At 35.6% G+C, this 18,349-nt stretch overlaps 1 protein-coding gene across 8 annotated transcripts in view; it reads left to right on the top strand.

Annotated features, from left to right (window-relative positions):
* LOC109425466 (uncharacterized) overlaps positions 1–18,349 on the top strand; it is a 395,602-nt gene that overhangs the window by 281,012 nt on the left and 96,241 nt on the right. For 7 of the 8 annotated variants that reach the window (XM_062860045.1, XM_062860044.1, XM_029851937.2 and 4 more), the window contains exon 3: positions 12,394–12,525. The exons of the other annotated variant lie outside the window; for it this stretch is intronic. In XM_062860045.1, coding sequence (XP_062716029.1) covers positions 12,394–12,525 — 132 coding nt within the window. The remainder of the gene's footprint in view (positions 1–12,393; positions 12,526–18,349) is intronic. 8 annotated transcript variants of the gene reach the window in all.

The raw sequence follows: 18,349 nt of genomic DNA, 5'->3' as shown, positions 1-18,349 counted from the left end.
CTTCAAAAATTCCCTTAAGGGATTTACTTAGGAGTCCAGGCTGTTAGGAATTCCATTCTTTAAGGAATAGAAGATTTGTCTACACTCCAGGAATTTGATATGTGGATTTCTCTAAAAACTCCTGAAGGGTCCCCAGAATTCCTAAAGGAATCCTAGCCAAAGGAATCAATTCTTAAGGTTTCCCACAAGGTGCTCCTGAAAGGCTTTTTTTATTGAACTTCTGCAGGATTCCCCTAAGGAATTTCTTGTGGACTTTGATTGATTTGATTGATTTGTCTTTATTGAAGAGACTTTCAGCCCTTGGCTGCTTGTGGACTTTCAGAAGGAACTTCTGGAAGAATCCAAGAAATAACTTCACGAATATTATCAGAAGGGCTCCCAGAAGAAACTTTTGGAGGATTTGCAGAGGGAAGTCCTGGAGGATTCCTAGAATACACTTCTGGAGGATTCCTAGAAGGAACTTTTGGAGGTAACACAGTAAGAAATCCTGGAGAAATTCCGAAGCCGGAAGATGGAATCTCTTTGGAAGTATTCAAAACCATAGTTCCACAAGGAACTTCTGCAGGGCACTAATACCAAACCGAACTTCTATAGAATCCTACAGATAAAAAAAAACACAAGGAAATTATTTAACTTTCTCTTAGAAATGGCTACGCAGTCTTTCAATAATAACCCCCTGAAGAAAATACTAACCCTGTGTCGAAACATTGGACAGTTAATAAACATTGCGTAATTATTACTACGCAGTCTAGTCGTTTCTAAGAGAAAGTTGAAACTTCAGAGGCGAGCCTCCAACAGAATATTTTTTTACGAGTCATAGAAGGATTTATTGGAAAAATGCCAGAAGAAAATTTGTGTAGAATTCCAAAAAGAACTTGTAATGAAATTCTAGAAAAATGTTTGCAGTAAACCCAGAGAGAAATTCTGGAGAAAACGCAAGAAGAACTCCTGGATAAATACTATGAAGAATTTTCGGAGGGGTTTCAGAAAATAATCCTGAAAGTATTCCCGGAAATTCTGAAGATACGGAGGAGCTCCCGTAGAAGCTTCGGATGGAAAATATTGGCGAAGTTGCTTTTGAACTCAAGCAAAACTTCAAGAGGATGTTTTCGTTAAGCCCCGAAAAGGTTTTCTTAATGAATTCCAATCCTTGGTGGAATTCCTGAAAGAATCTTCGAAGAAATTTGGAAAGGGACATCTCCCGGGTAGAGGAAAAGAGCGCAATAATAACATATTTTGATATTTTTTTTTATCTGTATTAACGAGATTTTTAGCCATAGGCTAGTTCATCTCGGGACCCGCGCTTTACTTCCCTTCCGAAGGAAGAACTCACATTTTGTGAGTTTGTCAGGAGTGGGATTCGATCCCTGGTCCTCAGCGTGATAGTCAAGTGTTCTAACCATCACACCAGATCCGCTCCACATTTTGATATTAAGATCAAAATGTGATATTGGTTTGATTGGTTTAAGAGATAAAAGATCTAAAAATAAATCATAAATTTACTCCTGGAATATCATTATCAGATCATATTTATCTTGTAAGATCAAACCAACAGCAGTGAGCTATTCGTTTGATCTTGAAATATCAGATTTTGATATTGTGCAGTGCAGATGTTCCAGGAACATTTGTCAGATATTATTTCCAGATCTTATCAATAAAACCAATACAACGTTTTGATCTTCAGTACTTAGCCACTACCCGGGTTGGGTTAATTCGAGAAAGAACTGCTAAAGAAATCTCTAGGGTCAGTTACTCTTTGCTCGAAAAAATCTCATAGAACTTCAAAAGATAACCATAATGTTACAAGAAGACATATATAAATTCCAGAAGTAACTTCTTTGAGTTCACTTCACTTAAACTGACTGTCAATGGTTGCTCATTGCATGGATTGATCTGTGATGGTTATGAATGTCAGTAAGATCCAATTGATTAAGGGGCTAGGACACTCCATAAATTTAGGTAGCTCATACATTTTGGATCAATTCTGGCGTCTGCTAAGTCCTTACAGTCAGTGGGGATGAGAAAGAAATGTTAGAGTGTGATGGTAGTAGCACTCTGCATTCCCACAACCAGCACGGGTGGGGTATGTGTTAGTAGAAGAGGGTGTAAGATCTGGGAGTAACCATTAGTCGATGATGTGATCCGTGGATAGGGGATATAGGGTATTGGTTCCCTTCTTAAGCATGTGGCTCCCATTTTCATCCTACGAAAAACAAAGAATTGAAGCGCTGTTTGTTTTGTTTCTTATTTTTGTATTTTTTGTTGGAAGTGAGCACGATGCCGTAATCGCTTGTTTTCGAATAGAATGAAAATGGGAGCGTGAGATTAATAATGGAACACATACCCTATTTAGTCAAAAGATTGTGTGTAGGAGAAGCGGCGAAGTTCGCTTGGTTTTATAACTTGAAGGCGCTATATTATAGATTGACTCTGTGCTATGAAAGTTAGAAAGACGGGAATCAGCTTTTTCAACCCCTTTCGATTCTGGCTGTGAAATTGTGAACATATATATAAGTTGTATATGTAGGAAAAAAGAGATAGAAGAATACAAAGTAGGAGGAAATGTGGAGTCAACAAATTGTGGTAATAAATTGTAATGTGAACAGTGCAACCAACACGCGTAAAGACGTCAAAAGAAACTTTTAGGTATGTGTATACCAAGTCTTGCAGTTCATATTGAAATGTTGCAAAATATGTTGTCGAAGAAAACTATTCCGGCTTTATCAATTGAGAATCTAGCGAATTGGGAGTCGTGGGTTCGATTCCTGCCGGAGCACGTGGATTTCCTTTCATAATCTATATCTCAAATTGTACGTTCATCAAACGTGCGTTTCTGTTGTGTAAACCAATTTCATAGCATTTCGGTATTGTAACAACAACAGTTTATCTGTTGTGGCGATTGCCAATGGTCGCATTTTCTACTCTCATCTATTAGTTAACACGATTTGTACATATATTTAACCATAACGCGTAGCATGTCTGATTACTTGACTGTGAATAGATACCTACTTTGGTCATGGGTAGATGGTGTAGATAAGTATGTAGAAGATGCGCGTAAGGGAAGGTGCGATAAAAACTTCCGAAGAAAATTGGGTGGGAATTTTCGGCTTTTTCTCTTTACCTCTCTTCAGAGTACTCTTCCAATCGGTGCGTTCTCCTCCTCACCACCTCTGATTCTCCGGCTTCCTTCAACTCTTCTTACTCTCTAAGCTCTACCACTTTAAAAACGATACTGTCTATTAACTACAATACCGCCAACGCGTTGTCTGCTCACATGCTCTTTCCATTTCTCCCCGGATTCGCGCGCGTTTCCGAACTATCTATTCGGCGTGGCCCGGGTAATTTTGGTAATTATATAGTATGTTGTAGTTGTTAAGTGAGTGATTTGTTGTTTGCTTGTTTTGACACAATAGGTTTGTATTTGTCTGCGCACTTACCACGCATTCCTACCCCATGGTCGATTGTGGGATGGAACAGATGGAGGATGTGGAGGAACCGAACCGCGGAAAAAGAGGAGTTGGAGTTTGGAGGAGCGCGCACTAATAGTCGTTTACAAATGGGATTGGCGAGCTGATGGATGGATGTTGGATGTTGTTGGTTGGCGGCTGGTGGTGCATGGTGGCAAAATCGCGGCGCTTCCCACAAAAGCTCATTGTCAATGGGAAAGCGGGAAATTTGTTATTGTTGTTTTTGTTGTTGGTATTTTTGGTGGTGTTGATGATGATGGTGGTTTGAGTGTTTGTTGCGTGTGTGTCATTAAAACGGGATTTAAACGAAATTTTGGGTTTCAATCAGGATTTTCGGCACGATTGCATCAGTTGATTACAATGGGCAGGTAGTGGGCAAGTTAGGGGCACTAGATTACAAATCACACATAATTGCATCCCGAATGGATAGCGGAATTAGGCTAACAGTGTTTTGTAGTGCAAATGAGATTATTGATTGGAAGTGTTACATTTTGTAACCGTAAATTGCACAACAAGCAGAGAGCGGTGCATTTGACAAATAAAATTAATTGATTAGGGATGCTTCTGTTAATGTTCTGCCTACACGCTCTAGGGAAGATATTCGTTCAAAAGCAATCATTCTTGGATGTGTTCTTAGCTACCGCGTAGCTAGGATCAAAACTTCATATTTCAAGAATTAATGGTTTTGAAGCGAGCAGCAACGTCCAATTTTATGCTTATGACAAATGAGCAAGAACAAAATAACAATTACACCAGCGTTAGAAGTTTACTTCTTGAGATTTGTGCATCTGAGGTTCTGGTGCAATGTTGAATTGGGATTCTAATACTTTCACCATATACTCACATGAGCTTGTAGCTGTTTGTACAATATCTTCTCTTTGAAGAAACTTAAACCTCGTTTTGAGTTCCATACACTTTTAATCGTAGTTTTAATTTATGCACCTTGTTTTTATGTCCTATGGTCCATTTTTCAGCTCAAACCGTCATTTGGATCTTCAGATTTGTGTTCTTGAAAACTCGAAAGGCGGCTGCACCTTAAGGGGGAGAGCAAAAAGAGGTTTCAGGAAAGAAATGGCCAAATGGGAGAAGTAAGTGGTCTCAGGAGGAGAGCGACACAAGGTCTCTTAAGGACATAGTTGCTGGGGTTACAAAATGGCAGCGAGTATGGCCGCCACTCTCTCTCTTATATTTCCCTCCCCTCACCCTAGTAATCGAGTAGCGCGGAAGAAAGCAAACAAATTCTCAAAATTAAACGTGCTAACCTGCTCAAAATGTACTTAGGTTGCTACTGGTGGTAGACAACTATATTTTTCGTCCGTCGGGAAGTACTGCTTTGCATTTTTCACAATCTTTCCACGATTTCGTGCCAAAATGTAGCACATACTGCACTTTTTTTTCTTTAAAAAGTGCGTCCCACCTTTTTCAAATCACTTTTTAGCTGTCTTCCAAACAACACAGCACTGTAATAAGTTGATCGATTATGTGAAATTGTCCTCACTTTTACCTGACCTACCGTTTATCTCGAAAAACTAACGCGTTTTCCACTTTTGTGGTCGAAAACCCGAATCAATTTACATCGCGGTTCGCTAAAACGGAAAGCGTACCGTTAAACTGAGTGGTATTGTTCAACGTACGGTGAAATTGATTAAACCGCAGTTCATGTTTATCACAACACAAGGCTGTTATTTTGTTAATCTTTTTAACTATTTTAAATATTATACTGCTAATGTGATTTCAATAGATAACAGAGCAATTGTTAGCTGTTTATGAGTTGAAATCACATCAATTAATGTCACCCCATAACACGGTAGTTTTCTACGACCAGAGAGAAAAAGTACGAGAGAAGAGAGGAGAGAGTTGTCAACAAAAATGTCAATAAAGTGGTGCACAATGGGATAATTGGAGAAAATATTGGGCAAAGTAGGAATTTAAATAAATTTAAAAATGCTGTATAAGAACAAATTGTGTTGGTGGGCATATGCAATAAATCAAATGTGTGCCAAAATTCAAAGGTACAACTGCTATTTTAATACAGCTAATTTTGGAACATTTTTGTTAGTCTATTTGACCAAGCCACACTACACTGTGCGCCGTCTGATTTGTTTGTTTTGAGTGGGTGGTTGAGAGGGTTATTAGAGCGGGAGCCAAGCTTATTATTATGATTTCGAGCAACCTTCACCTTAAGGGCTCCAATGGTTTCCGGAGCGATTCCAGGAGGTTTCGCAAGGATTTCAAACTGAACGGAACATAGGATATTGTACCATTTGGGCAGGTGTACCTATTTTGGGCACTTGCCGCTATAACTAAGTCAGTTTCAAACCGATTGATTTGAATTTTTGTACAGAGTTAGATACTGTACGTGCCTAACTCTATACAAAATTTCAAATCAATCGGTTTGAAATTGACTTAGTTATAGTGGCAAGTGCCCAAAATAGGTACAGTGGCAAGTGCCCAAAATAGGTACACCTGCCCAAATGGTACAAGACCCTACTAAGAGGTTTCAGAGGCATTCCAGAAGACTGAAGGAACTCCATGGATGTTTCAAGTGGGTTTCAGATGGTTTCAGGAGTGTCCCAGGTTTTGTAGAAATTGTTGGTTCCAGAATGATTTCAGAGGGGGTTTTAAGGGCGTTTTATAGGGTTACTCAGAGAACCAGGGGTTCCCGATGTGTTTCAGGAGTGCTTTAGGGGCGTTTCAGGGACTCTAACAGGGTTTCAGAAGGTCTCCAGGCACGTTTTACGGACTCACAAGGGGTTTCAGAGGCGTTCCAAGGGATCTTAGGAGGATTCAGGGGAGATTCAGGGTTCATAAAGGGTTTAGGTAGTTTCCAAGGGCGTTCCAGAAGTGTTTTAAAGGGCCAATGGGAACAAAGGAGCATTTCAGAAGCTCTCAAGAGAACTCAGAGATTCAAGAGCCTTTTGAGGGACGTTTTATGGGCGTTTTAGGAGAGCTCCCTACATCTCTCTAAGCTTCTCCTATACCACTAAAAAGGCTTCAACTCCCAAAGGTGAGGATTTGGCGAAGCCGAACCTTGGGTTTTCAGGAGCACAAATCTGAAGAACCAGATATTAGTATGTACTGAAAAGTTGATCGATAGGTCACCACTGAATAGACTAGAAGAGGTTCTTAGAACCATCATATGTATAACCAAAATAAAAGGTATAAGGTTTAATAACGGTTTTTAAAACCTCTACAAGGCTGATTGGTCATCAAAATGTTACTTGGGAATCGTTCAACTTTTCAGCGCAAACCGCACATCTGATCTTCAGATTTGTGCTCTTGAAAATTAGTGGTGTGGATTTGTCATATCTTCTTCACCATAAAATAAATCTGAAACCCCTCTGACACCCCTGAAACTCCCCGTAACCTTCCTGTATCTTTGAAACGCCTCAACATCCCATAAAACCTTTCAGATATACCCAATTAACACACTTAAAATTCCCTAATGGAGCCCCTCTGAAACGCTACTGAAACCCCATGGAATTGCGTCCTTTCCAGGGTTCCTTCACAGATTGTTTCAGGAGCTCTTTCCGAAATCACTTCCCTCATTTTTTTTCTTGGCGTTTCTCCAGGAATATCCCAACAACTTTTTCTTGGAATTACAGCAAAGCATAGTTCAGTTTTCCAGCCACAAAAACTTGTTTTTAAAGAAAATATTGCAGGTGTTTCCTTCAAAAATTCTGCCATATGATTCAAATTTGCTCAGAAAATTGCTCCAAAGATTTTCATCAACTTATTACCTTGCAGACATTTTGCACGAAATTATTTCAAGACCTCCTCCAAAACTATCTCCGGCAAGGATGGGAATAAACACTTGCAAAGTGTTACTCTCACTCGATGTTTTCACAACTCAAAAGTGTGCAATCATGAAGTCGTGAGGGAGCTGCGAAGACAACTTTCCACGAGGTGAATGTAAATAACGCTCATCTCGTGCAGAGTTGCTTTCAGAGTTCTGTCACGGCTATGATATGCGTGTGCAACCCTACTTTATTAGGCAAACTTTTAGGCAGAACCACTATACAAAAATCGTCCATACCTCGTCCCTTGACTGCACGCTTCTGAGCTGTGAAAACATCGAGTGCGTGTAACTCTTCGCAATTGAGTGTTCCCATCCCTGATCCTCATGAGGTCTTCATTCTCTAGGAATTCCTCCAGAAATGTATTTATTTATTCAAGAATTCCAATGCAGATTTTTGCACGAATTTTCGAAGATTTATTTTCAGAAACTTCCTTCAAAAACTGCTTCCACATTTAATTTCTCAAGGATGTGCTTTACAAATCCCTTTAGGGAGTTTCTCAGAAACTTGTCCAAATTTTTCCTTAAATTCCTCCAAAAGTTTCATGAAGAACAACTGAAGGAGTCTTTAGTGATATTACTGAAAGAATTCCTGAGTAAGTTTTAGATGAAATTGATGGAGGTAATTCTGAAAGAATCCTTGGAGGAATTTTGGAATATTTGTTTTTATATAATTCCTGCAGAATGCCTGGAAATATTCTTGAATGAGTCCCTGGAGGATTATGAGTAAGAACTCCAGAGGGATAAGGAATTTCAGAAACGGTTGATAAAACTGATTCTCTTTCAAAATCCCTTGGTGGAATTCCTATAAGGATTTATTAATAAATGTTTTGAAAAATGTCTAGAGAAACACTTATTAAAATTCATGGTCGATTTTCTGAAAGAATTCGTGATCGAATTTAAAAAAAATCCCTGAGAAAATATCTGGATGAATTCTAAAACTTCTGCAAAGATTTCTAGACATATCTCATGAGAAATTTCCATTAATGTAGAATTAGCGTTATGTTAAAATACACATAAATAAAAACAGAAAAAAAAATATATTTCCATAGGAATTTATGAAAAACTTTCTAAAAATTGTTTCGGAACAAGTTATTGAATTTCTTGAAAAAAAAATCCGAGTTAAAATTCCTTGATATCCTTAGAAGAAATTCAGGAGGAATTTGATGAAATACATGAAGGAATACCCGGGAAACTCATGAAGAAATCTTTATATGAATTTCTGCAGAAATCTATGGATAATCTAGGGATGCTCTGGATCACTGAACAATATCATGAAAGAACTACTGGAGAATTTCTGGAGTGAATCCATGAAGATATTTATTGAAGAAGAATTTTCGAAGTAACCTATGGAGGAATTCATGAAACAACCCTCGAATAACTTTGGAAATGGAATTGCTCTAGCTATATATGAAAGGGGAACGTCCTCAATGTGTGTTACAGACAATTTTAGAGTAGCTTGTATTAAAATGACTCCTTATTTTCAAAAAATCATAGCTCAAAAACTAAAAAACATGTATCCCTGATTTTTTATATGTTAGTAAAAATTTCTAAAATTCTTTTGGTCTCGAGACCATGAAAACGTAAAAAACCTAACAGACATATTAACATATGTATTGCACCAAAGCACAGTTTGGCCCCTTCAACGTATTTTTAATACGTTTTATTCGTTATTCTAAAGAAAAAGATGTTGAAAATCGGTCGACTAGCTTAAAAAGTTATATTTTTTGTTGTTTATTTATTTTTATTTTCGAAAATTTTTAACCCTCTAATACCCAATCCCGCCTTTAGACGGGGTATAGTTTGAGCATTTTTGTAATTTTTGGTTCGTCGAAAATATTTTTTTTTTATATTTTTGGCTGATATTTAGGATTGTTCTGTATATCTCAAAATGGTTTTTAGTGTATTTTAAAGCGTATTTACATTTTTAAAAAATCATTGAAAAATTGATGTTTTAGTCACCTGTTAGAAGTCATTGTTTATTTTGTATTGAATCGCTACAATTGACATATTTTTAATTTTTCCCAAATCATTCTATCCTTGTTTAACAGTTTAAGCAAATCGAATACACTCTAAAATTATTTTCCGTAAAATTACACGGAAAATAAAATTTTCTGTGAAAAAAAATTAAAATAATAATATTTCAACAATAATCATAAAATCTCAAAATGTTTTCATCTCAAAAAATCCGTTCCCCAAATTGGCTTCCAGGAAAAATATAAAAGTGTGGGGATGTTCAAAAATAAAAATTAGAAAAATCAAAAACAGAAATTCACGAAATCGAGAATTAAAAAGAATCATCTTCCAAAACATGTTTGAATCGATTTTAGATGACGAAAAATGACATTTAGATCAAAATCAAAAATTTGGGTATTAGAGGGTTAATTTTTTTGCCCACCCAATCTAAAATTTGTCACACTTATGACGAAAGAAATGAATAAATTTTAAGTTTAGATTTACTTCAAATCCACCAAATATTACGGATATATTTTCATCCTCATTCAGGAATCAGAATTAGCATAAAAAATATAAGTTTGAAGATGTGATGCTCGGTTTCTAGTAAACCAATTTAGCTGAAATGTTGACAGTTGTCATGGAGTTTGTAAATTTTGTAATTTTGATGAATACAAACCCTGTTCGCTATATCTAAAATTACAGATATACGAAACGTCAAAATAATAGGACCATTTTCAGATTGCCATTATCAAACGATGCCATCCAAACTTGACGACATTAGCATTGAATTGATTAAAAATAACCATTATAGAAATCTGGTGTTCAAGTTTTGTCGCACTTTGGAAGTAGTGAGTCAATTCAACACAAATCAAAATTCCCGTAATTCCTGTCGGCTGTCAAAATTTCAGCCAAATCGGTTTACTAGAAACCGAGTCTGGCGTATAAGGGTCGTGAGTTCAAATCTCACATGAGCTGTGGATTGTTTAATTTAACCCAGAATTTACCCATTTGCACACATGTGTTATTTGAATGAGTTATTTGAAAATCATACTGAGCCATTTTATGAAACGACAACGTGTTGATGATGATATTGTTATTAACATGTTAGGACGCCAGCTCTTGCCAAATTCTCATTCATAAAATCGTCTCGTAAAATGGACTATTGACCACGCGGATTGGCATTACCGAAACATTGCACTCTGAATGGGATGAATCTTATTGTTTTATCAATTTCTTTCCCGCTGTTTCGTTACTGTTGTTCAAATTTAAGTCAATTCAAGGTAGTTTAAGAAAACTAAAATTACCATCTTAAATTTTAATAGGATGCTGAAGTTAAGGCTTGTTTTTAATTAAATTAAAAAAAAAACTCCTTGCAATAAAGTTCTGAGTATAAAAACAGGGTCTCTTTGGTATCGTGACCTTGAAAAAGGATAAAAAAAAACTAATATTATTGCATATTGGTTTCACAAAAACACAATTTGACCCTTTCAGCGTATTTTTCTGAAAACTACTATCAACCCAACTAACAATCACTCGTTTTACAAGCACCTTTACGATGAAATAATTCAGCATGATGCTGAATAACATTTGGACAATTTTCAGGCACAACCTTTGTTTGGGTTTTGTTCACACAAATTTGGAGAAACTATAAAGCATAGTGTTGTGTACCAACTAAACTATTTGTTGTTAATCAGTTTTACAATTATATAGTAAAGCTGTTATTCAACTTTAGCAAAAATTATTAAAAGTATGAAAAATACAAAATTTTTCAATATCCACGAGATTTTATGATTGACACTTGTGCTGTGAACAACTATTGTGAAACAATAACTACATATAAATTTCCTAAATCAAGATTCGAACTCGTGACCCGTCGATTGCCATCCGCATGCCTTCCTATCTGTGCCATCCTAGAAATGATGAATCGAAGCGCTCAAATCAAAACATAATCTTCCCGTGGTTTAATAATGATCAGACTTCGACTCCTATTCAGCAGTGGTAAACAATATTCTATTTATGGTTAACAATTGACCAACATATTAATTCTGCTGCTGTTCAGTAAAAAAAACACGTGTTTTTCACCCTGTACACTGAGTCGAAGTATGGTGAAACGAAAGCGATTATTTGACTTGTGAAAAACACATTATACAGATCCATGTGCTAATTTTTACATGAATTTATCAAGAAGCAGGAAAAGGTCTTGTTAAACTATTTCGTAAAGGAATTACTGCAAGTCGAATAAAAATCTCATTAAACGCTTGAAAAGTGTATTAAAATATCATTGTTGATATCGATACGAAAAGTTGAACATTGGCTACTATTTCAATTAAATAAGCATTTGTACAGTAATGTGTACAGCATAATTTTAGTTCAGCTCTCATTACTATTATAAAGCAACAATTCAGCATGCATGCTTGTTTGTGGCTTGCGCTTGTTAGTTGAGAATATCTTTCAAACAAAAAAGAAAAGAAATTGAAATTCGACCAACTGGTTTAAAGTTATGCCTTCATGAAAAAATAGTATTGAAAAACCAGATACTATTTTAAAATTGGTCATCCTAATGACGAAATAAAAAAAAATACGCGTCTAATTATTTTCGATTAACTACAAACTCATCATGACATTCGGAGATACACTATATATATTTTCTATAGAATAGCTGAAATTCAACATGGAACGTTTAAAAATCACTTGCAATCACAAAACTAGGAGTGTCTTCAATGGTTGGAACTTTTCTGTCGGTAGAAATAAGTAAAATTGGATTAGTCCCATCGTTAGAATTTTCGTTGTGGAGAACAATCTCTCGTTTTGAATGCACATTTCTCACATTGCATAGAAGCCAACCTGATACAGCAGGCTAAAGGTAAAATGGTTTGGAATTGGAAATAGAATTATGGCGAAACATTGCACTGCTCCTAACATTCACCCATCTCCATCATCACCGAGCTAACTTGCGACACCAACACGAATCAATACCAATGGTAATGGGCAACATACACACAAGCACCTAAAGCCATCCCAGCCTACAGACAGCAAAGTGAATTGTTCCGATGGCAAACACACAACCTGTTTGCCATACAGCCATCCAACCCCCCCACCGCATTGTGATCCTCATTTTATCCCGATTTTGTTTTCTTATTGTTTTCTCTGTTTCTTTCTTCCCCCACCCTCTAGGCACAATCAGGCCGTTAGAAAGTACCTGTGTGTTAGATTCCGACTTTGGTTTCATACTAAACTGTGCGTTCAAAAAGTCCGGCCTGTTTCGAGTGCGGAACCTCGGGGGCGTTAAAGCTCACTTCGGGTTAGGTAAAGAACAACTTTGACTTCTACTTTGGGGTTTGGGATTTTTTTCTTTTGCTTCTTTTGTTTGGTTATGGATTTGTCAGAAGTTTCTCTTGCTCAAATATATTGGAAGGCAGGTAATACCTATTTCAGCGGAATCAATTAGAGTTACAGCAATAGCTCTGATGATGTACTCAGAATTTCATGAACGTAGGATTTATGCCAACCACCAACATCCTCCACAGCCACCACCATCAACAGCAGTCATTCTGTTCAGCTCAAATGCTTCGAAGAATTCCGACAACGCACAGTCCGATCGACCGAGGAAGACATACACATGAAATGGAGTTGAATGGTTCTGAAGAAAATATTGTTTTGTATTTCGCTAGAGCATCCATACGCTCAACACTCGTTTGTTTTTTTCTGAATTTGTGTTCTCTTACTCCGACGTTTCGATACGGATCGGATCTTTATCAAGGACTCTGTAGATTAATCAACCCTCTAATACCCAACACCCGGGATATAGTTTGAGCATTATTGTATTTGTTTCTCTCCTGGGTAATCATAACTTTAATATGTTTGGCTAATTTTAGGGAGTGTTCTGTATATCTCCAAATGGTGTTTGGTGTCTAATAAAGAGTATTTACCTTTTTTTCAAAGATAATTAAAAATTGATGTTCGGCCACCTTTCAGATCAAAAATAAAATTTTCCATGAAAAAAATTTAAAAAAAAATTCAATAATATTTAAAAAAAAACTCAAAATATTTTGAAAAATCGGTATCCTAAATAGGCTTCCAGGAAAAATATAAAAGTGTAGGGATGTTCAAAAAAAAAAATTAGAAAAATCAAAAACCGAAATTCATAAAATCGCGAATTGAAAAGAATTACCTTCCAAAATATATTTAAATTGATTTTAGACGACGAAAAATGATATTTAAATCGAAATCAAAAATATGGGTTTTGGAGGGTTAAAATACATCTCATTTTTTTCAATTTCAAACAAGACATTTTATTAACAATTACAAAGTACCTACTCATAAGACAAAATAAAAACCCCTGAGTTTTTCAGGTTTTTGAAAGCTATAATTTCAATTTCAGTTCAACGATTTCGTGGAATGCTTTGCATCATCAATCTTGCGCATTTTCCTTAAAAAAAACCTTTCATAACTTTTAAAAGTTTTTCTGTACAGTTTTTTTATATAAAAAAATCCTAAAATTTAGCCATAAAGCTTTTTTATTTTTCAAAAACTGTACACAAATATCCTCAAAAATTAAGAAACAATTTTGAGTGAAAATGCGCCTTAATGTTATTTAAGAAATTTCACCAAATTGTCGAATTCTTCCAAGAATTTTTTTGACACAACTCGTATGAAATTAAAACAAAAATATTCTTAGAATTTTCTCAGAGTTCTTTTGGGTCAATTGCATGTATTCTTGCAAGCTTTGATATTTAAACCTAAACATTCTTTTACCACTCCTGCCCATGCATTTCTTTGATAATTTCCCTAGGTTTCCCTTCAGAGAGATTGTTTCCGAAATTCCTACTTCTTCAGAAGTTTCGCAAAAAAATCGCAAAAGATTCATCTTAACAATAGTCAACGAGTTTCTTCAGAAATTTGTTCAGAAATTTCCTCTGGGATTCCTATGGAGGTTCGTGCATGTATTCCTTCAAGTGTGTTCTTCAAACATTTCTATAAGAATTTCCCCCAGGAATACCATCAGAACTCTTATAGAATTTTCTCAAACATTCTAGAAATTTCTCCAAGGATTTCTCAAGGAGTTCCTCCAAATATTTCTTAGAGAATTTTGACAGAATTCCGGAGAATATTTCAAAGATTCATTCAAAAATTTCTCTAGGGATTTTATTTAGAAATACATATTTTTTCAGGAATTATTGCTGGAATTTTTGCAGAGTTTCCTCCAGGTCTTATTTGATATATTTAGAGATTGCCTCAGGTATTTTCTCCAAAAAAAATCTCAATTATGAAAGTTCCTCCAGAATGTATCAAAAAAGTTTCTCCATAATTTATCAAAAAATTCTTCTATGAATACTTGCAGAAGGTTCTCCTGTTCTTTCAGGTATTCTTACACACACTCTTTTAAAAAAACATCTTTTTTTTAGAAGTTCATACAAAAGTGCTTTAGAAAAAAAATCAGGGTGTTTTATGTTTTCGATTTCCTCAAAAATTTCTCTTCGAGGATTTTTTTTCAGGGATTTTAATGTAATTATTTCTAAAAGAGTTGCATAAAATTTCTTCTATGAATTTCTATAGTATTCCATCAGAAATTCCTCCAGGGATCCCACAGAAATGTATGGACGAGTTTATTAAAAAAAAATCCATCAGCACCTTTGTCTGCATTTCCTGCAGGAATTTTGGGGGACATTTTTTTAAAGATTTCTCTGGCAATTTCTCTACGAATTTCTGCAGGAATCCTTCCAGCAATATCTTAAGCAATTTATCATTATAATTGCTTTAGAGTTTCTCAACAAGTTTGTCATGGATTTTTTTAGGAATTAAGTTGGTATTTTAAGATCGGTGGATGTTTTTGATGAATTCTGCAATCAAAGCTTCTAGAAATCTCCCAAGTTGTATCAAGAAGTTTTTTTAAAGAAGTGGTTCCTTCAGACAATCATCCAGGGTGTTCTTTAGAATTTCCTTCAGAGATTCTTCCAAGAATTCATCCAGGCATTTTTTGTGAAATTTCTGTAAGTACTTCTGGAGTAAACCCCTGGAGAAAGGCTGTTCTTTCAGGAATTCTTACAAACATTCTTTCAAAATAATCTATTTTTTTCAGAAATTTATTCAGAAGTTCTCTAAAAACATTCCAAGGTGTTTTTTTTTGTTTATGATTTCCTTCGAAAATTTCCATTTCAGGATTTTTTCTTCGAAGATTTTTTGTAATTATCCCTGAAGAAATTGTTTAAAAAAATCTTCTACGGATTCCTCCAGAGATATCCACAGTTCCTCTGAGTATTTTATCAAAAATCCCTCCAGGGATCCCAGAGAATTTTAATAACGGGTTCATACAAAAAATCCGCCAGTACCTTTGCCTGCAATTTCTGCAGGAATTTTGGTAGACATTTTTAAGACATTCCTTCAGAAATTTATCTACGGATTTTTGCAGAAATCCATCCAGAAATATCATTATCAATTAATTACTTGATGATTTTGTGGCTATATCGGTCTCTTTCTACTCATAGTATAAGGGAGTAGAGATCAAAGTGGATAATGAAATGATAGATATGATAGAATTCGCTAGGTAGCGAACAAGTGTGAATTTTTTTTTATAGAAGGTGAAATTAGGCAAGTAGGCCATGTATTGAACGAATACATCGAATGCGTGAAACTTCTGCCGTGCGACCTGTGCTTTTAAACAGATCGGCTTGGTTGGTAGTTCATACCATCTTACCAAGACTGGCAAAAGTTTCAGGCACCCGACTGCCTATGTATTGTTCTGTTTTCATCACAAATTCTATCGATCGGTAGCTTTTTCGGAATTCGCACTCCGCTCATAGGGGTATGCCTATATCGCGGCGTGTTCTTCCTATTAGCTTTTTCGATCTTATTGAATAGAACACTTTTCTTTTTAAGCCAAACTTTATCAATTAATATAAAAAATATTTTCATAATTCCTCAAGAATATTCACATGGTTTTTTAGGAATTAATTAGGTATCTAAAGAAGCTTCTTCTGATACTTTTCCTGGTTTTTTTTTTGAATTGATGAATTTCTTCTCGAAATCTCCCAATATAGGGTCTGGAACCCTTTGGGCAGGAGCACCTATTTCGTGCACTTGCTGCTATAAATCATGACTAGATACTGCGCGTATCTTACCGTATTCCAAAAATCAAGTCAATTGGTAGAAAATAAGTGCTCCTGTCGAAATGGTCCCAGACCCCATATCAAAAAGTTTTTTAAAGAAGGAATTCCTTCAGAAAATCATCTTGGGATTCCTTCAGATATTCTTTCAAGAACTCTTGCAGGAAATTTTGAGCAATTTCTGTAAGATTTTCCGAAAAAAAAACCTGAGAGGAATATTTGAAACAATTCTTACGTGAATCTTTGAAGGAACCCCAGGAGAAATTTCTAAAAAAAATCTTTTAGGAATTTCTGCAGGAATCCCAAAAGGGATTTATCATGGAATTCTTGGAGGAACGCTCAGAACAATTTCCAAAAGCATCTCTGTAGGATTTTTCAAAGAAAATTTTTAATGAATTCCTGTAAATTCTATGAAAGAACTGTTCAATAAATGCCGCACTGAATTTCTTGAAGAAATTCCTTAAACTCTGAAGAAGAAGATAATTTTGAAAAAAAAAATCATAATAGAGTGTCAGAAGAAATCCAAGCGGGAATTTCTGAAAGAATTTCTGAAGGAATTTTTGAAGAAATCTCCGGTAAAATTCTTTAATAAAATTCCTAAAGGAGTATGTGGAAGATTCTCTAAAGAAATCCATGAAGCAATTTCTGGGAGAATTCTGAACTTTTGATTTTCTGAAGGAATAGGAAGGAATTTGTAGATATATTTGTTAGAGAATTCCTATAGGAATACTTAAAAAACATAATTCTCAGATAAGCTTCTGTAAAGATCCCTTGAAAATACTCTTGAGATATTTCTAAAGAAATTCCTGTAGAAATTCATAAGAAACGTTTCTGAATAGATTCCAGAAAGAATTCCCGGAAAAATTCTTAAAATTATCCTAAAAGGAAATAATGGAGATATTTCAGGTGAAATACATAGAGAAAGATCTAGTAAATCCTAAAGGAAAATTCCTGCAGGATTTTCTGAATGAATCCCTGAACAGAAATTTGTAAAGGTTTCTCAAGAGGAATCTTCGAAGTGTTTCATTAACAAATCCCGTGAATTCCTAGAAGAATTTCTTAAGTGATCCCTGACAGAGCTGCAAAAGGAACTCATGGAAATAAAAGAATTCCTGGATAAATTTCTGGAAGAATTCTTAGGGGAATTTCTGCAGGAAACCTTCTTAAAAAAAAAACCATGGAGCAATATTGAAAGCAATCCATAGAAGATTTCTTAATGTAATTTTTGGACAAATTTAAGAAGGTATCTCATAAAGAATTTCTGAAGAAATCTCCAGGGAAATTTCTTAAGGAATTCATGGGAGGATTTTCGTAGAAAACTTCGGAAGAATTCCTCAAGAAGTCTGTGAAGGATTTTCTAAAGAAATCCGTGGAAAAATTTCTGAAGGAATTCTAAAATTTGGATTTTATGAAGAAATCGCTGAAAGCATTTCTGAAAAAATCTGAGGATGGTTTCTTGAGAGATTTTTCTAGAAAACTTCTTGAAGAAAAGTTTATAGGATCCTCTAGAGGTAATTCTAAAGAAAATTCTTAAGAATCTACTGAAGCAATTCAAGACAGATATTCTAAAAAACTTTCAAAAAGAAACCGTAGAAGATTTTATGAGAGGATTTTTTTTAAATATTATCTAAAGGAATCCACAACTATGTTTTGGTTTTCTCAACGACACCTGGTGGACATAAACAGTGAACTAAACATTTCCCTCGCAGAGAGGTGATTTCCTGTATGCAAGCCCCTGGCAGCTCTCCGTGGATTCATGATCTGGGACACATGTCATGATTTACAGTGGTAATTGTCATCCATACTTGACCGAGCTGCTTACATTATAGATATGTATTTCAGCCTGCTCACAGTGAATGAATACATTTGTCCAACAATCAGGGCACACAAGAACGTGGTGAAAGCACCGGGCCATCGTTTTCCAATTACCATATATCATCTGCGAACATTGCGCATTCAACCGCAACGATTGCGAACCCTTTAGGGAAATCTGCTAACCTAGAGTTAGGGTAGTTGTGTCAATCGTT

This window comes from Aedes albopictus, chromosome 3, assembly GCF_035046485.1.
Source record: "Aedes albopictus strain Foshan chromosome 3, AalbF5, whole genome shotgun sequence".
NCBI lineage: Eukaryota > Metazoa > Arthropoda > Insecta > Diptera > Culicidae > Aedes > Aedes albopictus.
This window is presented reverse-complemented; position numbering and strand designations above follow the sequence as displayed.